The sequence below is a fragment of the Salmo salar genome, chromosome ssa18, assembly GCF_905237065.1.
Source record: "Salmo salar chromosome ssa18, Ssal_v3.1, whole genome shotgun sequence".
NCBI lineage: Eukaryota > Metazoa > Chordata > Actinopteri > Salmoniformes > Salmonidae > Salmo > Salmo salar.
In genome coordinates, this window is record NC_059459.1 from 67,787,108 (window position 1) to 67,814,612 (window position 27,505).

Below are 27,505 nucleotides of genomic sequence, written 5' to 3' on the forward strand. Positions count from 1 at the left end.
GTGTGTGTGTGTGTGTGTGTGTGTGTGTGTGTGTGTGTGTGTGTGTGTGTGTGTGTGTGTGTGTGTGTGTGTGTGTGTGTGAGAGAGAGAGAGAGAGAGAGAGAGAGCGTGTTCAGTGGCGTCCTCCTGCTAGACATATGGACCTGATCACAGTTGCCTGGTGCTGATATTTTCTGACAGGCAAGACGCTCCACTGAAATAGAGAGAGAGAGAGAGAAAAGGAAAGAGAGAAAATTAGACTAAGAGATAAGAGAGCAAGGGAGAGAATTTAATTGAGAGAGAGTGAGACAGAGAGCGGGAGAAATGTATGCATACATGACTATAAGTCGCATTTAGCGTCTGCTAAATTACATATATATAATATAATAGAGAAAGGGAGAGAGGGAGGGAGAGAGGGAGAGAGGGAGGGAGGGAGAAAGGGAGGGAGAGGGGGAGAGGGAGGGAGAGAGAGAGAGAGGGAGAGAGAGATGGAGAGAGGGAGAGAGGGAGAGAGAGAGAGAAAGAGGGAGGGAGAGAGAGTGGGAGAGAGGGAGGGAGAGAGGGAGGGAGGGAGAGGAGGGAGAGAGGGAGGCAGGGAGAGAGGGAGGGAGAGAGCAGAGAAGAAGAGAGGAGGAGGCAAAAAAAATGACTTCACAGCTGTGACTGCCCCCTTTTCCCTCTGCTTCTCTCGCCGTCTCTCCCTGTCTTTCTCCCTCTTGCTCTCTTTCTCACTCTCACTCTCTCAATCAGAACTTTTTTTCATTCTTTTTAAATGATTTTTAGAGAGGGGGAAGAGGCATTTGGAGCCTGGCTGGGTGCAGGAGCATGACACACACAGGAGCCTGAACGCAGAGTAGAGAGAGAGAGAGGATATGCTATAGCCTTCTCTTGGTGGGACAGACGGACAAGACAGACAGACAGACAGCCAGACAGCCAGCCAGACAGACAGACAGACAGACAGACAGACAGACAGACAGACAGACAGACAGACAGACAGACAGACAGACAGACAGACAGACAGACAGACAGACAGACAGACAGACAGACAGACAGACAGACAGACGCCTCTCCACTCAGACACCCTCACTCTCAGACAGACCAGACCAGGACTCATTCCAACAGAGAAGAGGACAGACAGACAAACTCACTTCAGCAGAGGAGAGAGAGGCAGACAGACGGAGCAACAGGACAAGTATTTGGTCATCATTCCTGCTGCTATTCTCTTTTTGGAAGTGCTTTTGGAGAAAATCTTGTTTTCTGGCGTCGCTACTGGAGACAAATGGGAACATAGGAGAACATCACAATCATCAAAGACTTGTCATCAATCCTATTGTTTTAAAATAACTCTTTCCTCTGCTGACACGGTCTACAGGACAGTACAGGACAGTACAGCACAGCACAGTACTGGACAGTACAGGACAGTATGTCTACTATAAGGAATCCAGGAGCATATTGGGCCTCTCTCTTGCTTCTGTGGAGCTCCCTGGTTAGTAGGACTTCCTCCTGGCCGGCTCGTGAACATCTCCAACAGCTCCACCAGCTTGGCTCACTCCACTCCGGACCCCCAGCCTCCCCGGCCCTCCTCAACCTCACCCTCTCTGAGAGTGCCGAGTCCAAGGTGGAGCGGCTGGGCCAAGCCTTCAAGAAGAATGTGCGCACGCTCCGGGAGAAGAGCGCACGTCTGGACCTGGTGTTCCTGGTGGACGAGTCATCCAGCGTGGGGGCCAACAACTTCCTGAGCGAGCTGCGCTTCGTACGGAAGCTCCTCTCGGACTTCCCCGTGGCCCCTGAGGACACGAGGGTCGCCCTGGTTACTTTCTCATCCAAGACCCATGTGGTGACCCGGATAGATCATGTCACAGCGCCCAAGTCGCATCAGCACAAGTGTTCTCTATTTAACCAGGAGATTCCGTACAGAGGAGGAGGTACCTATACTAAAGGAGCCTTCCAAAGGGCAGCGGTGAGTGATTTAGTGTGATGTGTGTGTCTATACCAGATTGTCTTTTTTTGCATGTACAGTACCAGTCAAAAGTTTGGACGCACCTACCCATTCCAGGGTTTTTCTTTATTTTTACTATTTTCTACATTGTAGAATAATAGTGAAGACATCAAACTTTGAAATAACACATATGGAATCATGTAGTAACCGAAAAAGTTAAACCATCAAAATATATTTTATATTTGAGATTCTTCAAAGTAGCACCCTTTGCCTTGATGACAGATTTGCACACTATTGGCATTCTCTCAACCAGCTTCATGAGGTAGTCACCTGGAATGTATTTTAATTAACAGGTGTGCCTTGTTAAAAGTTAATTTGTGGAATTTCTTTCTTAATGCGTTTGAGCCAATCAGTTGTGTTGTGACAAGGTAGGGGTGGTATACAGAAGATAGCCCTATTTGGTAAAAGACCAAGTCCATATTATGGAAAGAACAGCTCAAATAAGCAAAGAGAAACAACAGTCCATTATTACTTTAAGACATGAAGGTCAGTCAATGTGGAACATTTCAAGAACTTTGTGCAGTCGCAAAAACCATCAAGCGCTATGATGAAACTGGCTCTCATGAGGACCGCTACAGGAAAGGAAGACCCAGAGTTACTTCTGCTGCAGAGGATAAGTTCATTAGAGTTACCAGCCTCAGAAATTGCATCCCAAATAAATGCTTCATAGAGTTCAAGTAACAGATACATCTCAACATCAACTGTTCAGAGGAGACTGCGTGAATCAGGTCTTCATGGTCGAATTGCTGCTGAGAAACCACTACTAAAGGACACCAGTAAGAAGAAGAGACTTGCTTGGGCCAAGAAACACAAGCAATGGATATTAGACCGGTAGAAATCTGACCTTTGGTCTGATACGTTCAAATGGGAGATTTTGGGTTCCAACCACAATGTCTTTGTGAGATGCAGAGTAGGTAAACGGATGTGCATGTGTGGTTCCCACCGTGAAGCATGGAGGAGGAGGTGTGATGGTGTGGGGATGCTTTGCTGGTGACACTGTCAGTGATTTATTTAGAATTCCAGGCACACTTAACAAGCATGGCTACCACAGCATTCTGCAGCGATACGCAATCCCATCTGGTTTGCGCTTAGTGGGACTATCATTTGTTTTTCAACAGGACAATGACCCAACACACCTCCAGGCTGTGTAAGGGCTATCTGACCAAGAAGGAGAGTGATGGAGTGCTGCATCAGATGACTTGGCCTCCACAATCACCCGACCTCAACCCAATTTAGATGGTTTGGGATGAGTTGGACCGCAGAGTGAAGGAAAAGCAGAAAACAAATGCTCAGCAAATGTGGGAACGCCTTCAAGACTGTTGGAAAAGCATTCCTCATGAAGCTGGTTGAGAGAATGCCAAGACTGTGCAGAGCTGTCATCAAGGCAAAGAATCTCAAATATAAAACATATTTTTATTTGTTTAATCTGTTTTTGGTTATTACATGATTCCATATTTTTATTTCATAGTTTTGATGTCTTCACTATTATTCTACAATATAGAAAATTGTACAGATAAAGAAAAGCCCTTGAATGAGTAGGTGTCCAAACTTTTGACTGGTACTGTATGTGGGTTGTGTGTGTGTATACATCTCAGATTCTTTGTAATTGTATGGTTTATTGCGTATGAGGGGTGTGTTTGTGTGTGTGTCTCTGTATCCTAGATTATGTGGGTATGAGGGGTGTGTTTGTGTGTGTGTCTCTGTATCCTAGATTATGTGCGTATGAGGGGTGTGTGTGTGTGTGTGTCTGTATCCTAGAATATGTGTGTATGAGGGGTGTGTGTGTGTGTGTGTCTGTATCCTAGAATATGTGTGTATGAGGGGTGTGTGTGTGTGTGTGTGTGTATCCTAGAATATGTGGGTATGAGGGGTGTGTGTGTGTGTGTGTGTATCCTAGAATATGTGGGTATGAGGGGTGTGTGTGTGTCTGTATCCTAGAATATGTGTGTATGAGGGGTGTGTGTGTGTGTGTGTGTGTCTGTATCCTAGAATATGTGTGTATGAGGGGTGTGAGTGTGTGTGTGTCTGTATCCTAGAATATGTGTGTATGAGGGGTGTGAGTGTGTCTGTATCCTAGAATATGTGTGTATGAGGGGTGTGAGTGTGGGCTCTCTGAGGTTGGAGGTAATAAGGTCCTGTGTGGGAACCTGCTTACTGCTCTGAATTCCACACTAGAGATATTCAGGGTGAGGTGTCTGGGGTAATTGTGTAATGACTGGTGATAAAAATACCACGCACACATGCACGCACACACACAGACACACAAACATGAAAACGCACACACACATCCTCTAACGTATGGCGGAAACCATCAGTAACGGGAGACTCAGGGATTTGAGCTGAAGTATAAACACACTGATACTGTTATGATACTACACTGATTGACTCGTGGCTGTATAAACACACTGATACTGTTATGATACTACACTGATTGACTCGTGGCTGTATAAACACACTGATACTGTTATGATACTACACTGATTGACTCGTGGCTGTATAAACACACTGATACTGTTATGATACTACACTGATTGACTCGTGGCTGTATAAACACACTGATACTGTTATGATACTACACTGATTGACTCGTGGCTGTATAAACACACTGATACTGTTATGATACTACACTGATTGACTCGTGGCTGTATAAACACACTGATACTGTTATGATACTACACTGATTGACTTGTGGCTGTATAAACACACTGATACTGTTATGATAGTACACTGATTGACTCGTGGCTGTATAAACACACTGATACTGTTATGATACTACACTGATTCTACAATGAGCAGATGGGTTCAACTCTGTACTTGCAGACACTAGCTAAATTGATTCAACAGACTTTCCTCAAGACTAGCTTTAGCGCTAACATGTCTACCCTGTGGTCTCTCTGAGGTTGGAGGTAATAAGGTCCTGTGTGGGAACCTGCTTATTGCTCTGAATTCCACACTAGAGATATTCAGGGTGAGGTGTCTGGGGTAATTATGTAATGACTGGTGATAAAAATAGCAGAGGAGTACCCGCTGCTCCCCCTATGGACATTTCCCACCCCCCGGCAACAGACATTTACTGCCCCCACCCCAATGGACATTTATCATTGGCAAAATTGTTAATATGTATATTATTCTTATTTTTAAGATTTTTTGGGGTTTTTATTTGACTTTGTACTGTTGGAGCTCGGAGATCAACAATTCAACTGTACCCTGTAATTACAACTGCGACCCTGTACATGTGACTATTAAACGCTCTAATCTAATCTCTACCCCATAGCTAGGCTCAACAGACTTGCCTCAAACCTAGCTTTAGCGTTCCGCTAACAGATCTAGCTCTGTAGTCTGGCTCGGCACTAAAAGCTTTGCCATGTAGCTTGGCTTAGCAGCGCTAGGCTAACTGTTTTGGCTGTGTGTGATCAGAAATGAACTGTTAGACTCCTATTAGTTAAAGTGGCTTTGTGACTAAAATTCCATACCTTATCATTACTTGGAATGTTTAGGAAAATTAATCATGTGTAGTTGATTGTCAAGTCCTCTCTATTTTTTTTATTGTCTTGTTCAAGTTTTTGGTTTGCCTCTAGGTCTTATGTGGAACTGGCAGACAGTGTCTCATGAGTGGGTATTGTTATAGTTAATTATAAAGCTGCAAATGAGTGATGAAACACATTACAGTGTGAATGCCTGGGTGTCTGTGTCTGTCTATGAGGACCAGTGTAAATCTAAGTACCTTTTCCATACTGAAGCCGGGGAAATATACTTCAATTTCGGACATTTGAAAAGCTCCTGAGAACGTGGATGTATACCTTCCTCGGTGCTCACACATTTAAAAAAAGAAAAGAAAAAGGTTGCCCAGCACTGGGAGGGGATGAGTGATGCTCGGAGCCGAGGCGCGATGCTCAGTCCTCTGAGCTATGGCACAGGGACGCTTCTCATGGCTGAGGTTTTAAGCTATGTGACTGAGTGATGGTTGCGGATGTGCATGTGAGGTTGAGAGGAAAAGATAGGTCAAGTACTCAGCAGATGTGCAGTTCTTTTCCCCCGTCGGCGGTATACAGGCCATAGGTATTGAACTATTTATGAGGTATGGTTGTAGTGGGACATGTAAAGGTGAGACAGACAGAGATCTCAGCCGATGTCCACAGACGTCTACAGGACCAGATAGCACCTGACTAATTCACATTGACGTTCACAGTCTGTCTGTCTGAGTATGACTAAGTGTTGTCTGAGAGGCGGTCTGTGCTATTTTAGAATAAAAGGGTTCCAAAAGGGTTCTGTTCCCATAGGAGAACCCTTTTTGGTTCCGGAGAGAATCCTTTTAGGTTCCATGTAGAGCCCTCTGTGGAAAGGGTCTCACATGGAACCCAAAAGGGTTCTTCAAAGGGTTCTCCTATGAGGACAGCCCAAAAAAACTTTTAGGTTCTAGATAACACTTTTTTTTAAGAGTGTATAGAAAATAGAGAGACATTTTGGACACACCCGAGATGTTGGAAATCAGACCTTCTATGATTTATCACTGATATCTCTGCTGCTTTCTTATACTGCTGCTTCAGCAACTTCTACAGTCGTCAAGACAGCCCAAACAGATCTAGGACCAGGCGAAGCTTAGCTAACCCCTCTTGTTGGAACAAGTACAGTTTAATATTTTTTTCCATTATTAACACCATATAGCATAGTTAAATATGGCCTCACTAACGATAATCTGCAAAGGCATCCGGTTTTCACGCTCTACTGTTAACCTAACACAGCAGGCCAGCGTCTGGTATGGTGTGTGTGTATGTAATTGATATTAGAGGTAATAATTTTGCAATATTTCATTCCGTTGGCCGGTGTGGCTGTTTCTAAGTACTGCAGAAAGCTGGGATCCATTACTGAGAGAAAATCGTTTTTTTCCTGGTCCAGTGTGGAGGCAGACTTGGGCTCTCCTCCAGGCTACTTCTCTCCCTTTTAGGATGACTAAATCAAAGGGCTCAGAGAGAGGGATGAGAGAGAGGGATGAGAAAAAGGTAAGAGAGGGATGAAAGAGAGAAGAGAGAGAGAGAGAAGAGGGATGGATGAGAGAAAGGGAAGAGAGAGAAAAGAGAGAGGGAAGAAAGAGGGAAGAGAGAGAGAGAAGAGAGAGATGGAAGAGAGAGCGAAGAGAGAGAGGGAAGAGAGAGGGAAGAGAGAGAGAGGGATGAGACAGAGGGAAGAGAGAGAGGGAAGAGAGAGAAGGAACAGAGAGGGAAGAGAGAGAGGGAAGAGAGATAAGAGGGAGGGAGGGATGTGAGAGAGGGAAGAGAGAGAGATGAGAGAGAGGGGCTCAGAGAGAGGTATGAGAAAGAGGGATGAGAGAGAAGGATGAGAGAAAGGGAAGAGAGAGGGATGATAAACAGTCCTAAGAGAGAGGGCTGAGAGGGTTTTTCCCTGGTCGAGACAGACCTCCAAGCTCTGTCAACTTTCCAGTGGGCTGAGAGAGAAAGATGAGAGAGGGGGATGAGAGAGGGGGGTAAGGGGGATGAGAGAGGGGATGAGAGAGGGGGATGAGAGCGGGGGTGAGAGAGTGGGGGGTAAGGGGGATGAGAGGGGGATGAGAGAGGGGGATGAGAGCGGGGGTGAGAGAGGGGGAATGAGAGAGGGGGGTGAGAGGAGGGATGAGAGAGGGGGATGAGAGGGGGGATCGGAGAGGGGGATGAGAGGGGGGATGAGAGAGAGGGATGGAGATAAGGGGAGTGTGTGGTGTGTAAAGACATGCATGATTATTGTAAACTGGCAGAGGATGTAAGGATATTGGGGTCTGTTAAAGACATAATCTCATCTCCAGTATGGTGGTTGAAGATTAGGATCTTTTAAAATTAGTTTAGTTTATAATAGGCGTGCCTGTTTTCCACTCCACCAATAGGAATGTGCAGATCAGTCAGTTTATTTATAATTTTCATAACACACAGAGAGCAGACAGCATCCACAAAAGCAGCTTCAGTAACAGTAGCCTCTGGCTCTAAAACAGCCAGGCTTTCCTTTCCTCTCCTTTGTTTCTTTGTCTTTCACTTCATCATCCAGGGGATTTACCTCAGGGTTGCCATGTGTTGGCACCTGGGTTGCCACGTTGGCAGATATCCCCACTCACTCCTCCCTCCTGCCCCTGCTCTGTCAGAGCCAAAACAATGCGCCAAACAGACAGGGGCTGGCAATCCACCGTTAGTCTGCTCTAATGGTTGCATAATAAGAGGAGTAGAAGAGGAAAAGACATACCATGAGCTTTCTTTCTTGCTCTCCTTCCACCATTCTTTCTCTCTCATCATATTTATTTCTTTGTTAACTGCCTGTCTTTCTCCTCCGTTATCTTCTCTGATATCTTCTCTTACCCTTTCTCTCTGTCTCTCTGTCTCTCTCGCTCTCTCTCTTTCTCTTTCTCTCTCTCTTTCCCTTTCCCTTTTCTCTCTCTCTCTCTCTCTCTCTCTCTCTCTCTCTCTGTCTCTCTCTCTCTCTGTCGCTCTGTCTCGCATAGATGTGGCTATGGTTTAACCTTTAACCCCACTAGATACAGGCACATTCAAAGCCCACCTCATGCAGCCTGTACTCTTTATGTCTCTCTCTCCATTCATCCCTAATGAAGCTCAGAAAGGGGTCACACTTCACAGCCTGCCGAGTTCTCTCCATTCATTGCCCATGTTGCATTTCACTGCCGTTTCCGTTCCCACTTTCGTTACTTGGCCAATCAGTGCCCAAGTTTCCCTCCCCCCAGAATATGTGTGAACGTGTCAATGTGTGTACGTGTGTGTCTTACGAAAGACTCTCTGTTATGTGCAAAGAGAAAAGCAGAACCCATAATTCAGCAGATGTTTATAAAAAACAACACTGCATATGTTGAGTGTAATGTGTCACGGGATAATGACAGCCCCCCCCTCCGTAGTGTGGTTCATAAACCCTGCTGGAGGGGTCAGTGGCACGAGGAAGTCAACTCTCTGGAATGTCAACCTGGCGGGGGGAGGATGGAAGGAGGACGGGGGAGGAATGATGAGGTTGACCCATTGGGAGAATGAAGTGAATGTCACAGACAGAAAGAGGTCACTGTTATGATCTAAACCCCTACTTACCCCATGCTACCCATGGAAACACACACATTAAAAAAGGCTAAAGACCTCATAGCTGGTGTGTGTCTGCTCTGGTTATTAGTTCAATGACAGGACATGCAGCTACTCATCTGTCATGTATCAGTACGTCTGTATGCTAAGTAGATGTGGGGGATATGGACATTTGAACGAAGAGCTTTCAAACATGTCATGGCCAGGATGAGGAGAATATGATACACCTGCCAAACTTAGAACGTCCCATGGGAGTAGAGTTGAACCTCAAAAACAAGTTCTAGGTTCCAGTTCGGTCTATCCTGAGTCAGTTTAACCACCTCCCTTTCTCTATTTTCAGTCCAGCTGTCTTCCCATTCCTTGCATGATATATGCAGTAGCAACCCTCCAATTGCTATTGGCTCAGATGGTTCCTGATCCGTCTGGAGACCAGGTGATTCACTGTAGCCCTTAAAGGACCGGCTCATCTGAAAAAGCTGCCTGGTTTCCACACATGGTTTCCTCAGCATTGACGGTCCTAGCTCAGGGCGTCACTGGTAACTTCTCTGGGCGTCGACACTGTGATTGACACGATAGGCTCAGGAGTGTGTGTGTGTGTAGTCTCAATAGATCAGAGAGTGGGTCCATTAATCTCCGGTTCGGCTTTCACTTTGGTAAATCCCTGTAAGCGCAGTCTGATGGTATGAGTAGGACGTGGATTTTGTCCTGAGCACATACCCTGAGTGACCACGGAAAACTCCTGGCCCTATAGGTTTGAGGCATCTCCAGTTTTTTTGTTCCTGTGTGTTAAGAAAATGAGAAACGGCCTGTCTCCTGCCTCTTCTCCATATTTCACCAATTACACACTTGAGTTTCTGATCATGCAACCTCTGCACGCTCTCTCCTCATTCCTGACCCCATTTTGAAATTGACACCACACATTCTCCAGAAATGTGGGTTTGTTTTCCACCCCCTCCTGCCCCCAGCCAGTGCCTACTGGTCTCTTCTCCTCCTCCTCTTCCTCCTCCTTCTCCTCTCCTCCGCCTCCTCCTCTTCCTCCACCCCCCTTTCCTTCTCCAGTATCCCACACACTAAACACCAGAGGTGCTCTCTGACCTCCAGTGATGAATAACAGGGTCAGATGTTAAGAGAGAGCAGAAGAAAGCATACGAGTGTCAGACAGATAGACAGACAGACAGACAGACAGACAGACAGACAGACAGACAGACAGACAGACAGACAGACAGACAGACAGACAGACAGACAGACAGACAGACAGACAGACAGACAGACAGACAGACAGACAGACAGACAGACAGACAGAAGGCTTCAGGGGACGTTTCTGGAAAACGGATGTCATCACTGATGCTGAGGGGATAGCAGAGACCAGGGCCTCAGGTCTTTGAGGTTACGTGGCTGCAGGAAACTGCTGAAAGACGTGTCAGATATGTCTGATATATGGCTGACACACACACACACACACACACACACACACACACACACACACACACACACACACACACACACACACACACACACACACACACACACACACACACACACACACACACACACACACCCTCTGCAGGGTCAGCTGAGTTCAATGAACGTTGGTCCACATGGCAGCTGGTGCTATGGGTCCCCACGGTGCAGGACCCACGGGAGTTCTAAAGCTCTCCAAGAATGTAATATGTTGTTTATCTTTCAAAGGGCTCCCCATTTTGTGTGTGTGTACGTGTGTGTGTATGTGTGTGTGTGCGCATGCATGTGTGCACATGTGTGTGTGCAAACACAATCAACCTGTTTTAAAATGCACAAAGATCCCTCATGATCTTAGGCCTAGTGGTATAGGGAAATAACATATTCCTGTGTCTTCACTGCACTCCTCTCCTCTATCTCTCTGAATACACCAGGGCATGTATTCAGAAAGCTTCTCAGAGTAGGAGTGCTGATCTAGGATCAGGTCACCCTCTGTACATGTGATCTTATCCATTTTGCTCTAAAAGGCAGAACTGATTCTAGATCAGCACTCCCACAATGAGACGCTTAATGAATATGTACCCTGAATCCAGGCTCCAAGCAGGCACTCAGGCTGTTTGCTTAGACGTCTTGCTGAGAGATACACTTTGCTGGAGTCTGTAACTGTGTACCGAGCGCTGACCGACTGCATCTATTTATCAACACAGCTACAATCTCCCCAGTCACTCTGACTCCAACCACAGCCTTCATCACCTCTCATCACGTCTAAAAACCTCCTTTAGGTCGTGTCCCAAAACCTCCTTTAGGTCGTGTCTCAAAACCTCCATTAGGTCATGTCTCAAAACCTCATTTAGGTCGTGTCTCAAAACCTCCATTAGGTTGTGTCTCAAAACCTCATTTAGGTCGTGTCTCAAAACCTCCGTTAGGTCGTGTCTCAAAACCTAATTTAGGTCGTGTCTCAAAACCTCCTTTAGGTCGTGTCTCAAAATCTCCATTAGGTCATGTCTCAAAACCTCCTTTAGGTCGTGTCTCAAAACCTCCATTAGGTTGTGTCTCAAAACCTCCATTAGGTCATGTCTCAAAACCTCCGTTAGGTCGTGTCTCAAAACCTAATTTAGGTCGTGTCTCAAAACCTCCTTTAGGTCGTGTCTCAAAACCTCATTTAGGTCGTGTCTCAAAACCTCCTTTAGGTGGTGTCTCAAAACCTCATTTAGTTCGTGTCTCAAAACCTCCTTTAGGTCGTGTCTCAAAACCTCCTTTAGGTCGTGTCTCAAAACCTCATTTAGTTTGTGTCTCAAAAACTCCTTTAGGTCGTGTCTCAAAGTCTCCGTTAGGTCATGTCCCAAAACCTCCTTTAGGTCGTGTCTCAAAACCTCCTTTAGGTCGTGTCTCAAAACCTCATTTACGTCGTGTCTCAAAACCTCCATTAGGTTGTGTCTCAAAACCTCATTTAGGTCGTGTCTCAAAACCTCCGTTAGGTCGTGTCTCAAAACCTAATTTAGGTCGTGTCTCAAAACCTCCTTTAGGTCGTGTCTCAAAATCTCCATTAGGTCATGTCTCAAAACCTCCTTTAGGTCGTGTCTCAAAACCTCCATTAGGTTGTGTCTCAAAACCTCATTTAGGTCGTGTCTCAAAACCTCCGTTAGGTCGTGTCTCAAAACCTAATTTAGGTCGTGTCTCAAAACCTCATTTAGGTCGTGTCTCAAAACCTCCTTTAGGTGGTGTCTCAAAACCTCATTTAGTTCGTGTCTCAAAACCTCCTTTAGGTCGTGTCTCAAAACCTCCTTTAGGTCGTGTCTCAAAACCTCATTTAGTTTGTGTCTCAAAAACTCCTTTAGGTCGTGTCTCAAAGTCTCCTTTAGGTCGTGTCTCAAAACCTCCGTTAGGTCGTGTCCCAAAACCTCCTTTAGGTCGTGAGTCAAAATCTCCATTAGGGCTTGTCCCAAATGGCACCCTGTTCCCTATATACTTTGGACCAGGGCCTACAGGGCCTATAGGACTCTGGTCAAAAGTAGTACACTACATAGGGAATAGGGTGCCATTTGGGACGCAGATTGCTCTCCCTTCCTGAGTCACCTGGCAGAGAACTCAACCTGACAAAATGTTTCAGCAGAGCCTTCAGCTGTAGTGGGTCAGGCTAGAAAAGAGAGAGGCTGATTTGGGCTTCATGCTGCGTGTTTTTGTCTGTGTGTGTGTGTGTGTGTGTGTACAGACCCTGCTTGCCTGGTTGTATTTTGGTCCCATTATTTCTGGTGTGGCCGTATTGAGATGTGTTGTGTTCCAGACAGCAGCTCCTAACAGTGTAAGGATCGTGTTCTATATGAGATGGTTGCCATCTAACTGACTCATACAGCCCTCAGACAGACAGACAGGAGTCTGAGTACCAACCTTCATGCATGACACTGCTGCTTTATTAGTCTGTCTCTATGTGTGTCTCATTCATTGTCTGTCTGTCTGTCTGTCTGTCTGTCTGTCTGTCTGTCTGTCTGTCTGTCTGTCTGTCTGTCTGTCTGTCTGTCTGTCTGTCTGTCTGTCTGTCTGTCTGTCTGTCTGTCTGTCTGTCTGTCTGTTTGTTTGTTTATCTGTTTGTCTGTCTGTCTGTTTGTTTATCTGTCTGTCTGTTTATCTGTTTGTCTGTCTGTTTGTTGATCTGTTGATCTGTCTGTTTATCTGTCTGTCTGTCTGTCTGTCTGTCTGTTTGTTTGCTGATCTGTCTGTCTGTTTGTTTATCTGTCTGTCTGTTTATCTGTTTGTCTGTCTGTTTGTTGATCTGTCTGTCTGTCTGTCTGTCTGTCTGTCTGTCTGTCTGTCTGTCTGTCTGTCTGTCTGTCTGTCTGTCTGTCTGTCTGTCTGTCTGTCTGTCTGTCTGTCTGTCTGTTTGTTGATCTGTCTGTCTGTTTATCTGTCTGTCTGTCTGTCTGTCTGTCTGTCTGTTTGTTTATCTGTCTGTCTGTCTGTTTGTTGATCTGTCTGTCTGTTTGTTTATCTGTCTGTCTGTTTATCTGTTTGTCTGTCTGTTTGTTGATCTGTCTGTCTGTCTGTCTGTCTGTCTGTCTGTCTGTCTGTCTGTCTGTCTGTCTGTCTGTCTGTCTGTCTGTCTGTCTGTTTGTTGATCTGTCTGTCTGTTTATCTGTCTGTCTGTCTGTCTGTCTGTCTGTCTGTCTGTCTGTCTGTCTGTCTGTCTGTCTGTCTGTCTGTCTGTCTGTCTGTCTGTCTGTCTGTCTGTCTGCCTGTTAGTCTCTGTTTGTCTCATTCTCTGTTTATCTGTCTGTCTGTCTGCCTGTTAGTCTCTGTTTGTCTCATTCTCTGTTTATCTGCCTGTCTGTTTATCTGTTTGTCTGTCTGTTTGTTTATCTGTCTGTCTGTCTGTCTGTCTGTCTGTCTGTCTGTCTGTCTGTCTGTCTGTCTGTCTGTCTGTCTGTCTGTCTGTCTGTCTGTCTGTCTGTCTGTCTGTCTGTCTGTCTGTCTGTCTGTCTGACTGACTGACTGACTGACTGACTGACTGACTGTGTGTCTGACTGTATGTGTGTGTGTCTGTTTGCCTCTGTGTGTCTAACTATGTGTATATGCTACATGAGTCCCTAGACCTCTAGTTGTGGTTTCGTCGTGAACCCTCCTTCTGCCACAGCTAATGTCTCTATGCAGCAGTCGCCTCTGGTAGCACAAATGGAAGCCTATTCCCTATAGTGCACTACTGTTGATGAGAGCCTTATGGAACCTGGTCAATAATAGTGCACTATGGATGAATTAGTGTGTCATTTAGGACCCAGTCTCTCTTTGGGTCCTGTGGAAACAGTCTATGTCTGTCTGTGTGTGTTGCTTCCTAGAGATGGAAAACCAACCAACCCCACCAACTGAGTCCCAGGCCCTGAACCAAACAGACTACATTACTGGACCACAGGCTCCAATCTCCCAGCCCATTGGTCGGTGGCAGCGACCAACCGTGGTTCTGTGGTCAATGAACGCTGTGGTTCAATACTTATCATTTTCAATCTCTGACGTGTTTTGTTAAAGTGGCTGTGAATAACAGGCTTTTAGTTTGTAAGTGGGTGGTTTAGCAGTGTGCGTGCGTGAGCGTGTGCATGAATATGGGTGTGTGTACATGTGCGTTTGTGTTTTGTATTCATCATTATGTTTTTGCACAAATGTGAGTTTTTTGAGCTCCTCATACCTTGTACTTTTGGTCACTAGTTTTCTTTCTGTTTCTCCTCTCTTTAGGGCGTCAGCCCCGCTCACTGCCTAATTGACTCATGTTAGTTATACAGGGTTCGCCAAACACGTCACCACTCTGTCCTGCTCAACTGAACATACCCTCGGCCATGGGGAAATCACTGCATACCACAGTTTTAAAAAACGTCCCAAAAGGAATTATTCAATTGCCGCTTTAATTCTGACGAAGCAATTATGAACCCTCAAGCCTGTTTCTGACACACGCACACTTTTGAATGAGCTAAAGATATGAAAATGAAACTCCCCCGATGGTTTAAATGTAATTTCAGACGGATAGTGTCCAGCGTTACATCTGCTTTTTAAGCTTGTGTTCCTTGAAGAGCTATACTACATGACCAAAGGTATGTGGACACCTCCTCGTCTAACATTTCATTTCAAAATCATGGGCATTAACATGGAGTTGGTCGCCCTTTGCTGCTATAACAGCCTCCACTCTTCGGGAAAGGCTTTCCACTAGATGTTGGAACATTGCTGCATGGACTTGCTTCCATTCAGCCACAAGAGCATTAGTGAGGTCGGCCACTGATGTTGGGCGATTAGGCCTGGCTCGCAGTCGGCGTTCCAATTCATACCAAATGTGTTCGATGGAGTTGAGGTCAGGGCTCTGTGCAGGCCAGTCAGGTTCTTCCACACCGATCTTGACAAACAATTTCTGTATGGACTTCGTTTTGTGCACAGGGGCATTGTCATGCTGAAACAATAAAGGGCCTTCCCCAAACTGTTGCCACAAAGTTGGAAGCACAGAATCGTGTACAATATATTCTGTAACATTAAGGTTGCCCTACACTGAAACTTAGGGGCCTAGCCTGAACCATGAAAAACAGCCCCAGACCATTATTCCTCCTCCACCAAACTTTACAGTTGGCACTATGCATTCGAGTAGGTAGTGTTCTCCCGGCATCCACCAAACCCAGATTTGTCCGTTGGACTGCCAGATGGTGAAGCGTGATTCATCACTCCAGAGAACACGTTTCCACTGCTCCAGAGTCCAATGGTGGCAAGCTTTCCACCACTCCAATGAACAGTTCTTGTGCTGATGTTGCTTCCAGAGGCAATTTGGAACTCGGTAGTGAGTGTTGCAACTGAGGACAGATGATTTTTACATGCTACGTGTTTCAGCACTCGGTGGTCCCGTTCTGTGAGCTTGTGTGGCCTACCACTTTGCGTCTGAGCCGTTATTGCTCCTTGACATTTCCAATTCACAATAACAGCACAGTTGACTGGAGCAGCTCTAGCAGGGCAGAAGTTTAACGAACTGACTTGTTGGAAAGGTGGCATCCTATGACGGTGCCACGTTGAAAGTCACCAAGCACTTCAGTAAGGCCATTCTACTACCAATGTTTGTCTATGGAGATTGCATGGCTGTGCGCTCGATTTTATTCACCTGTGAGGTTACGTGGCTGCAGGAAACTGTTGAAAGACGTGTCAGATATGTCTGAGATATGGCTGACACACACACTCACCCTCTGCAGGGTCAGCTGAGTTCAATGAACGTTGGTCCACATGGCAGCTGGTGCTATGGGTCCCCACGGTGCAGGACCCACGGGAGTTCTAAAGCTCTCCAAGAATGTAATATGTTGTTTATCTTTCAAAGGGCTCCCCATTCTGTGTGTGTGTGTGTGTGTGTGTGTGTGTGTATGTGTGTGTGTGTATGTGTGTGTGTGTGCGTGTGTGTGTGCATGCATGTGTGCACGTGTGTATGTGCAAACATAATCAACCTGTTTTAAAATGCACAAAGATCCCTCATGATCTTAGGCCTAGTGATATAGGGAAATAACATATTCCTGTGTCTTCACTGCACTCCTCTCCTCTATCTCTCTGAATACACCAGGGCATGTATTCAGAAAGCTTCTCAGAGTAGGAGTGCTGATCTAGGATCAGGTCACCCTCTGTACATGTGATCTTATCCATTTTGCTCTAAAAGGCAGAACTAATTCTAGATCAGCACTCCCACAATGAGACGCTTAATGAATATGTACCCTGAATCCAGGCTCCAAGCAGGCACTCAGCCTGTTTGCTTAGACGTCTTGCTGAGAGATACACTTTGCTGGAGTCTGTAACTGTGTACCGAGCGCTGACCGACTGCATCTATTTATCAACACAGCTACAATCTCCCCAGTCACTCTGACTCCAACCACAGCCTTCATCACCTCGCATCACGTCTCAAAACCTCCTTTAGATCTTGTCTTGGCATTGCGCATGGTGATCTTAGGCTTGTGTGCGGCTGCTCGGACATGGAAACCCATTTCATGAAGCTCCCAACGAATAGTTATTGTGTTGCAACCGAGGACAGACAATTCTTATGCACTACGTGCTTCAGCACTCAGTGGTCCCGTTCTGTGAGCTTTTGTTGGTCCTAGACGTTTCCACTTCACAATAACAGCACTTACAGTTGACTGGGGCAGCTCTAGCAGTAAGGCCATTCTACTGCCAATGTTTGTTTATGGAGATTGCATGGCTGTGTGCTCAATTTTATACACCTGTCAGCAATGGGTGTGGCTGAAATTGCTGAATCCACTCATTTGAAGGGTGTCCACATACTTTTGTATATATTGTGTTTTTTACCCCCTGAGGCCGGGTTTTATTTTTAATGATTGCAGCAAAAAAGAATGTAGAAACGGTTCATGATGTATTCCATAAAATCAACTCTTCGAGGTGGGGAGTCTGTGGTGAACATGTTCAAACGCTACTTGATGTGTGTGTGTGTGTGTGTGTGTGTGTGTGTGTGTGTGTGTGTGTGTGTGTGTGTGTGTGTGTGTGTGTGTGTGTGTGTTAGCCAAGGCCTCCCCACCACCAGTGCCATACGAGGGATATACAACCAGCTACCAGGCCCTTCACTTAAAATACTTTCCCAACACAACTCCCCCTCCAATGTTCAAAGCTGGCCAAATCTCCGAGATAGGTGCTACTGACGCCAGCCTTGTGGCAGTGTGTGTGTGTGTGTGTGTGTGTGTGTGTGTGTGTGTGTGTGTGTGTGTGTGTGTGTGTGTGTGTGTGTGTGTGTGTGTGTGTGTGTGTGTGCGTGCCTGCAAGCATGTGAGTGTGTGTCCCCCCCCGGGACAAGGAAGGAGTGAGTCTCTGATAAGAGATAAGAGAGAGAGAGGTTTGGGAGACTGAAGCACTGAAATGCGGGTGATAGTGTAAGAGAGGTGTCGACTGAGGAAGGGAACCAACTGTCAGCAGCCTTCACAGCCTGTAGGCTAGCCATTCTGTCTGTGTGTGTGTGTGTGTGTGTGTGTGTGTGTGTGTGTGTGAGTGTGTGTGTGTGAGGATGGACACATCTGGTCCTCAGGGGCTGCAGTATTAATAGTGTCCCCTGATAAATAACATTTATTGTATTGAATTGAATTTGATTTCTCCCTGCTGTTTTATTGATCATTAATCGATTGCTCAAAGAGTGACTGGATCAAAGTTACCCATCCCTGAATCAGGGCCCGTATTCATAAAGCGTCTCAGAGTAGGAGTGCTGATATAGGATCAGTTTAGCATTTTTTCTCATAATGAATAAGATTACATGGACGGGACGGGGGGATCTGATCCTAGATCAGCATTCCAACTCTAAGACTCTTAGTGGATACGGGTCCAAAGCCGTGTACTTTACTTTACTTTAATGACTTTATTGTCCCCGTGGGGGACATGTTGTTGCAGCGTCATGTACACGTTTAAAGTGGCGTTTAAACACAAAACAAATTGATATTACAACTTTCATAATAGTTACATAGCAGTAAAAAGAGACTGATGGCCTTACTGGTTCGATAGGAACATTAGCCCGAGCTATTTAGGAGGGATATCACACCTGGCACAAATGATTGTCTAGTTGTGTTTTTCCTGACAATGGGTTCCCTATACCTGCACCCAGAGGGGACTAGTTCTGAGTCCGGGTACAAAGTACAACTCTTATATGTGTGACAAATAACATTGTGAAGACAGTTGTGGTTACAAGCTGAACAACAACAGTGTGGTGTTGGAGTAAAAGTGGCTGACAGGATCTATTTGTATGTCTCTGTGAGGTTGCCTTGGATTAGCTTCTACAAGGTGGTTTTTTTCTGCACTGTTTTTTATTGTGGTTAGATTTTATGTTGTTCAGGTCTGAGCAAGGGTTCAGTCACTAACAGTAATTACTTTGGCGGTTTGGAGTTGAGCCTCAACAAACTTGTTCCGGGCAAAGCCAAAGTAACACATTTTTTTGTGTGCGAGCGACTGTGTGTATGTGCGTGCGTGTGTAAGTTATATTCAGAGCAGGTTCATAATGTAGCGTTTTGGCCTGAGACGAATCCCAGGAGAATCGCCCCAAAACCCACAATCTTTGGAAGGAAAGCAAAAGCACACGATCATAATCAGCTTGGATTTATGATATCAAAACATGTAAAGCGGTTGTTACCTAGCAACCATGAAGAAAGTTGCTGCAGGGGGATAAGAGAACAAGGATCTGTAGCATTGTCATCCAACGTTTTGAAAATATATATTATTAATGTGTATTCAGTGGATATTGTAGGAGCTATAATATTATTGTTCATAAATCAATGTAATCGCAGTAATCCCTTATTAAACAATACCCGTGGTGACGGCCAATGAAAACAGAACAATCGATACCTTGATACTCCCTCATAAATTAATCTGTATTACAAAATCGAAAATCCCTGTAAGTCCGGATTTATCTGAAGATCTCAACAGACAGCCATGTGCCAAGAGAAACCAAGGAGTGAGCCACTTTGTCTGTGGAGAGAGAGAGAGAGAGAGAGAGAGAGAGAGAGAGAGAGAGAGAGAGAGAGAGAGAGAGAGAGAGAGAGAGAGAGAGAGAGAGAGAGAGAGAGAGAGACTAGTGGGAAAGACAGAGATAGATGAGAGAGCAAAAGAGACTGGGGAAAAACAGAGAGAGGGAGAGAGAGAGTGCCTCTATGGAATAATACCATCGAAAGGTCTTACTTTAAACCACAAAAATATCTAAGGAAAACTCAGCTCTCCTAGAATATACAATTAAAAACAACCAGAACCCAATTGCCCACCAAGTGACACAGGCTGAACTTTTGAAAAAAATACAAAGCCTTAAAGCTGGAAAGGCATGTGGCCCTGACAGCCTCAGGAATTAAATGCTTAAACACAGTACTCCCCTATATATTAAAAAGGTGACAAATTAGACCCTGATAACTATAGAGGAATATGTGTTACCAGTAACATTGGGAAACTGTTCTGCTGTATTCTCAATGGCCAAATCCAGACTTTCCTAACACAATATAACGCTCTCAGCAAAAAAACAAATAGGCTGTCTACCCAAAGACAGAACAACAGACCACATACACCCATTATATACACTAATAAACCAGCATGTGCATCAGAAAAGTATTTGCATGTTTTGTTAATTTTAAGAATGCTTTTGATTCTACATGGCATGATGTATTATATTACAAAACCCTCCAAAGCGGCGTTGTGGGTAAAGTATACGACATCATAAAATCTATTTACACGAACAACACATGTAGTATTAAACTGAACAGTCAAAGAACAGAGTTTTTTTGCACAAGAGCGAGGGGTGAGACAAGAGTGCAGTTTAAGTCCGACCCTGTTCAACGTCTACATCAACAAACTATCAGTGTTGTTTGACCAATCTGCAACCCCTGGACTCAACCTCAAAGGTGAAGAGGTCAGATCCCTGCTCTCCACAGATGACCTTGTCCTACTGTCACCAACAGAGCAAGGTTTACAGGAACAACCTACATTTCTTTGGGAGTACAGCATCAACTGGGCAATCAACATCAACTTTCAGAAAACTAACGTTGTGACAGTCCTTCAAATGAGGAAATACCATGGCTGAACGTGCCCAATGGTACAACTACCTGGAACTAAAAACCAGCGCCTCTGGTGGATTTGGTCTGGCAGTGAATGCACAAAAGAAAAAGCATACAAATTATTTTATTCCATAAAAAGAAAATTCTCCAAAATAAATATTCCTATCCAAATCGGGTGCAAAATATTAAATAGTGTAATTTTACCCGTTGCACCATATGGAAGCGAAGTTTGGGGTCCAACTTGTAATTACATTTATAAGCAATGGGCGAAAAACCCAATAGAAAATCTACATCCAGAATTCTGCAGAATTATCCTAAATCTCCAAAAGAAAGTACCAAATAATGCATGCAGAGCGGAACTCGGAAGATTCCCTTTAAGTGTAAATATAAAGAAAAGGACACTAACATTTTGACACCATTTGAAATTAAGCCTCAAAACATCCTTACAATTCAAAGCACTGGAAACCGAAGAACTGAACACTGAAAAGAGTCCCCTATGACAGCTTTTAAAAATACTTAACAACCCTATTATCCAAACACACAGGGAAAATAGATCGTTACAGCAATTAAAAGCTCCTATTTGACCAATTGGGAAAATTCAACAAAAACACAGAATAAACTAAATTGCTATTTGGCCCTCAAAAGAGAAAACAAATTGGCAGAATATCTCTACTCTGTCAGAAATACAAAACAGAGACAGATCCTTACCAAATACAGGCTCAACGACCACCAACTGGCTATAGAAAAGGGGAGACACAAAAAGACATGGCTACCCAAAGAGGAGTGTCTGTGTGCTCACTGTATGACAGGGGAGGTAGAGACAGAGATGTGCATTTACTAATGACATAAAGCTGGGAATTATTCTGGGTGAGGGAGAAAACGCAAATATTACTGCCAGATATGGATATTGCCATAGGCCGAATAACATCCCATTAACATGAATTCCTTGAAGTATTTCCATTGTATATAACCTCTAAGTAATACATAATGTAACCATCATCCATGTACATTTCATTATCCTCATTGCATTGTTCTGTATTTACTGAAATGCTGTACCACTATATTGCTTTGGCAATATCTAATTGTATTTCATGCCAATAAAGCAATCTGAACTTGTATTTGATAGAGAGAGGATAGAGAGAGAGATTACTGTAGGCCTAACTCAGTGGACTGGTCCACAGTTAGTACAGGAGATCCCAGTGGATGCTAAAGGCTCAGTCATGATCTGTCAGGTCTGTTACAGAGACCTTATCTGTCTGCAGTGCTTCCCTCTCTGTTGTCTTTGGGAAGTGGGGCTTGGGCTCGCTGGGTTTTTTGGCTGGAGGCGAATGTCAGCACGGACAGCCCTCGCCAGGTCAATCCACCCCATCTGGAGTTGATTGAGACCACACTACAGGGGAATGGACACCCACTCACTCACTCACTCACTCACTCACTCACTCACTCACTCACTCACTCACTCACTCACTCACTCACTCACTCACTCACTCACTCACTCACTCACTCACTCACTCACTCACTCACTCACTCACTCACTCACTCACTCACTCACTCACTCACTCACTCACTCACTCACTCACTCACTCACTCACTCACTCACTCACTCACTCACTCACTCACTCACTCACTCACTCACTCACTCACTCACTCACTCACTCACTCACTCACTCACTCACTCACTCACTCACTCACACTGTCTAGATCTGTCTGTCTAGCTTACAGGCCTCTCTCTCTCTCTCAATCGCTCTCTCTCTCTTGTTCCCTCTCTCTCTCTCTCTCTCTCTCTCTCTCTCCCTGTCCATGTTGAATCACCTTCCCCCCTCAATCATCCTCCCTGTCCAATTACATGGGTTGTCACATTTGATGGGAACATGCTGACTTCTAAATGTCTAATTACAGTATATGCATTATGATTGGAACACCCCATGCGTTCTGCCAATGTACTAGCAGCAAATTAATTGAATGGGTTTAATTTGTGACCATGGGAGATAGCTTTGTAGTTCAGCAACACAGTGTGGAATTTTGCACACACACATGCACACATGTGCACGCACACACGCACACACACACACACACACACACACACACACACACACACACACACACACACACACACACACACACACACACACACACACACACACACACACACACACACACACACACACACACACACAGACAGACAGACAGACAGACAGACACACAATCTTTCCTCTTGTGTTAGTTTGATTGATGGTTGTTATGACAGGAACTAGCAAAGCTTGTAACACAGGAGCCTTTACTTCTCTCCACTGTCTCTGGTAATTACGTGAGTGAGTGACCACTCCCCATCTCTTACTGTTGCTAGACTGGACAGTTACTAAAGTAGTGGTGACGTACAGATCTCTAATAAAAATAGGACTCCATAAGGGTTTGCTTATTCAATTAGAACGGGCTTTGCTTTTCACTATGTCTCTGTGTAGCATCAGACTGACAAGGGTTACATCCCAAATGGCACCCTAGTCCTTATATGCTGCAATTCATTTTGACCTATTTGACACCAGATTCCCTATAGGTTTATAGTGCACTACTGGTCAAAAGTAGTGCGCTATAGAGTTAATATGCTGCATTTTCGCACGCAGATGAACTCTTTGAGTTGTTGGCCCCTTTTCAGCTTAGCTGTGTTCATATACTCATACTAACCGCACTAACTGTACTATTTGTGACGTAAATTGAGTGTATAGTATGCTTATTGATCATAGTATGGCTATAGTTACAGTAGTATGCCAAAAGTTCCCGGATGTCGTACTACATTCGCCAAAATACGAAGTATACAAGCAGCAGACACTATTTCTGTGCTTTTAGGGCCCATAATGCAATTCTTCAGAAAATGGGCGTGGCTTCACATTTTCAGATTTGAAGAAAATGGCAGAAAATATGCAGCCGAAGTCCAACGAGAGCGAATACAAATTAATTTGCTTTAACCAATTATGACCAATGTTAAGAACATTTTCAGCAATGTAATAAAGTAATGACTTTTCAAATAAGTTACCTTACATGTTCTGTTGGCTGACAATTTGTTTGCTACGCTATCGTTATGAACCACATAGCATATCATTACAGCAGTATGTACCGGTATGTCAGTTAGCTACCTAACGTTAGTTGGCTACTAATACATCGAACTTGCCAGTATGTTAACTATATTCTATCTAACTAACTACCCAATGTTTATTGACAAAATTATTCCTGTTCTTAGTTTACCTCAGTGGTATAGTCGTTGTGTGTTCTCAATGGACATTCGGGTGTGTTCGTAAATTGGCTACTCCGATTTCAGAGCACTCTCGTTTGAGTGTACCTGTGCCAGAGCGCAGAATAACTGATGAACTTACGAACGCTCAACGCCAGTTGAATATGGCCGGTGTCAGTAAAACTCGGCAAAAAACGTAATTAAATTGTTGCCAGTAGTACAGTTACAGTCACCAATGCTCTTGATAACATGAAAACAGCCTAACCAGCTCTGCTAGGGTGAGTAAAATGGTCAGAGTGAGGTTTTCTCTCATTTGTGTCTGGAAGTAGCTAGCAAGCTATCCAACTTTAGCCAGTTAGCTTGGGTGCTTGACTGCCGTTCTGAGGTCAGAAGGTTGGATCAAACCTACTCCTCGGTCAGAGCGTCCAGTGTGGCTCAGAACACTCCGAGAGCGAAACGCTCTGAATATATGAACAGACAATCTAACAATGATCTGAATTTATAAACGCCCAGAGCGCACTCTGGCACTCCAGATTGAATTTAATAACACACCCGAAGTCGTAACATGTCTAGCTAGTAATTTGTTATGCTAGCAAGAGGTTGCATAATATGTGGAACTATACGCACGCTGCGCTTTGGTCCCATCCTTTTGAAGAACGTGACAGGTGACAGACTGTCACTGGAATGGAGTTATACTAAAGGGGGTTTTGTTGTAATTGAGTTTGGAAAGTTTTTAAAATGAGGGCCACAAATATGGAGGTTATTATCAGAATATAGCGGGTGGTTTGCCAGATGCCTAAGGAGAGACTGTCCATTGTGGGAGTGTAGGTAGGGCATCAGAGAAACAATGAATGAATGGAAATGAGTAAGTCTATGAACAGGACTCTTGTGCTCTAGTGTTGGATTTTGTGCTTCCCTATCTAGATATAATGAAACAAATATAGAGTTTGGTGAAATCCTTAAGAATGTAAAGCTTTTAGTAGACAACTGAAACAAAACCATTCCCCTTCCTAGTATGTGTTGAGACAGAGAGAGGAAGCTGTCATGTCTACCATTCGAAAACATGTTTGGGCGGGATAAAGATCAGATCTTAGAGAATCGACTTTGTTAAAATTCTGCTGAAACTGACCCATATATAAAGTATGTACACCTCTGAGATATTGCTCAATGGTGGCAAAGTTGAGTCTACTAGTGTCTGTTCGAGGGGGTGTAGTGTTTTGTGTTATGTGTTTTTGTCCGCTAACTTGGCTCTGGGTTGTTGTTGTTCTTGCCAAGAACAGATACTATGTCAAAACAAGTACTCTCAACTTCCGACCGAGGGGGGGGAGGGCTCTTGTTTTCCGTTCGCATTTGGTTTGTATTTATCCACTCTGGAATAAAATAAAGATTCTGGAGGAAGAAAAAGAGGCATAACAAAATGACAGGAAGGCATAGCAGAATGACAGGAAGGCATAGCAGAATGACAGGAAGGCATAGCAGAATGACAGGAAGGCATAGCAGAATGACAGGAAAGCATAGCAGAATGACAGGAAGGCATAGCAGAATGACAGGAAGGCATAACAGAATGATAGGAAGGTATAACAGAATGACAGGAAGGCATAGCAGAATGACAGGAAGGCATAACAGAATGATAGGAAGGCATAACAGAATGATAGGAAGGTATAACAGAATGACAGGAAGGCATAGCAGAATGACAGGAAGGCATAACAGAATGATAGGAAGGCATAACAGAATGACAGGAAGGCATAGCAGAATGACAGGAAGGCATAGCAGAATGATAGGAAGGTATAACAGAATGATAGGAAGGTATAACAGAATGACAGGAAGGCATAGCAGAATGACAGGAAGGCATAACAGAATGATAGGAAGGCATAACAGAATGATAGGAAGGTATAACAGAATGACAGGAAGGCATAGCAGAATGACAGGAAGGCATAACAGAATGATAGGAAGGCATAACAGAATGACAGGAAGGCATAGCAGAATGACAGGAAGGCATAGCAGAATGACAGGAAGGCATAACAGAATGACAGGAAGGCATAGCAGAATGACAGGAAGGCATGGCAGAATGACAGGAAGGCCTTATTCTTTCCTCCTTCTCTCAGTGATCTGTCCTCCATTTTACCTCAGTGACCCGTCCTCCATTTTACCCAGGTGACCCGTCCTCCATTTTACCTCAGTGACCTGTCCTCCATTTTACTTCAGTGAACCGAAGAGAATCTTCCTTCATCACCTTTATCAGGTGTGCTGACAGCAAAAATCCCAGCCTGCATCGGGCAGACATCGTTACTGGGTGCATCTCAACACTACTTGGAAGTACAGTTCAAGTCAAAAGTTTGCACGCACCTACGCATTTCAGGGTTTTTCTTTATTGTTTACTATTTTCTACATTGTAGAATAATAGTGAAGACATCAAAACTATGAGATAACACATATGGAATCATGTAGTAACCAAAAAAGTGTTAAAGAAATCAAAATATACTTTATATTTGAGGTTCTTCAAAGTAGCCACCCTTTGCCTTGATGACCGCTTTGCACACTATTGGCATTCTCTCAACCAGCTTCATGAGGTAGTCACCTGTAATGCATTTAAATTAACAGGTGTGCCTTGTTAAAATTTAATTTGCGGAATTTTAGTCCATCATTACTTTAAGACATGAAGGTCAGTCAATCGACAAAATTGATGTTGAGATATTGAGATGTGTGTTACTTGAACTCTGTGAAGCGTTTATTTGGGCTGCAATCTGAGGTGCAGTTAACTCTAATGAACTTATCCTCTGCAGCAGAGGTAAATCTGGGTGGTTTTTGTAACTGCACTTGAAGAAACTTTGAAGTTCTTGAAATGTTGTCAATTGACTGACCTTCACGTCTTAAAGTAATGATGGAGGACGGGTCACTGAGGTAAAATGGAGGACGGGTCACCTGGGTAAAATGGAGGACGGGTCACTGAGGTAAAGACATGAAGGTCAGTCAATCAACAAAATTTAAAGAACTTCAAAGTTTCTTCAAGTGCAGTTGCAAAAACCATCAAGGGCAATCTTGAAACTGCTCTCATGATGACCGCCACAAGAAAGGAAGACCCAGATTTACCTCTGCTGCATAGGATAAGTTCATTAGAGTTAACTGCACCTCAGATTGCAGCCCAAATAAATGCTTCACAGAGTTCAAGTAACAGACACATCTCAACATCAACTGTTCAGAGAAGACTGCGTGAATCAGGCCTTCATGGTCAAATTGCTGCAAAGAAACCACTACTAAAGGACAACAACAAGAAGAAACACAAGCAATGGACAGTAGGCTGGTGGAAATCTGTCCTTTGGTCTGATGAGTCCAAATTTGCGACTTTTGTGATTTTTGAGATGTTTTTCCAACCACTGTGTCTTTGTGAGACGCAGTGTGGGTGAAAGGATGATCTTCGCATGTGTGGTTCCCACCGTGAAGTATGGAGGAGGAGGTGTGATGGTGTGGGGGCCCTTTGCTGGTGACACGGTCAGTGATTTATTTAGAATTCAAGTGACACTTAACCAGCATGGCTACCACAGTGTTCTGCAGCGATACGCCATCCCATCTGGTTTGCACTTAGTGGGACTATCATTTGTTTTTCAACAGGACAATGACCCAACACACCTCCAGGCTGTGTAAGGGCTATTTGACCAAGAAGGAGAGTGATGGAATGCTGCATCGGATGACCTGGCCTCCACAATCACCTGACCTCAACCCAATTGAAATGGTTTGGGATGAGTTGGACCGCAGAGTGAAGGAAAAGCAG

General features: G+C 44.5%; 1 protein-coding gene across 2 annotated transcripts in view; it reads left to right on the top strand.

The window, feature by feature from the left end:
* Nucleotides 1–693: 693 nt before the first annotated feature.
* The window catches only part of LOC106577822 (sushi, von Willebrand factor type A, EGF and pentraxin domain-containing protein 1), a 192,705-nt gene continuing 165,893 nt past the window's right edge, over nucleotides 694–27,505 (top strand). The window contains exon 1 of one of the 2 annotated variants that reach the window (XM_045701416.1): nucleotides 694–1,939. In XM_045701416.1, the coding sequence (XP_045557372.1) occupies nucleotides 1,403–1,939 (537 nt within the window). In that variant the 5' untranslated portion in view covers nucleotides 694–1,402. The remainder of the gene's footprint in view (nucleotides 1,940–27,505) is intronic. The other variant, XM_045701415.1, reaches the window with a different exon arrangement.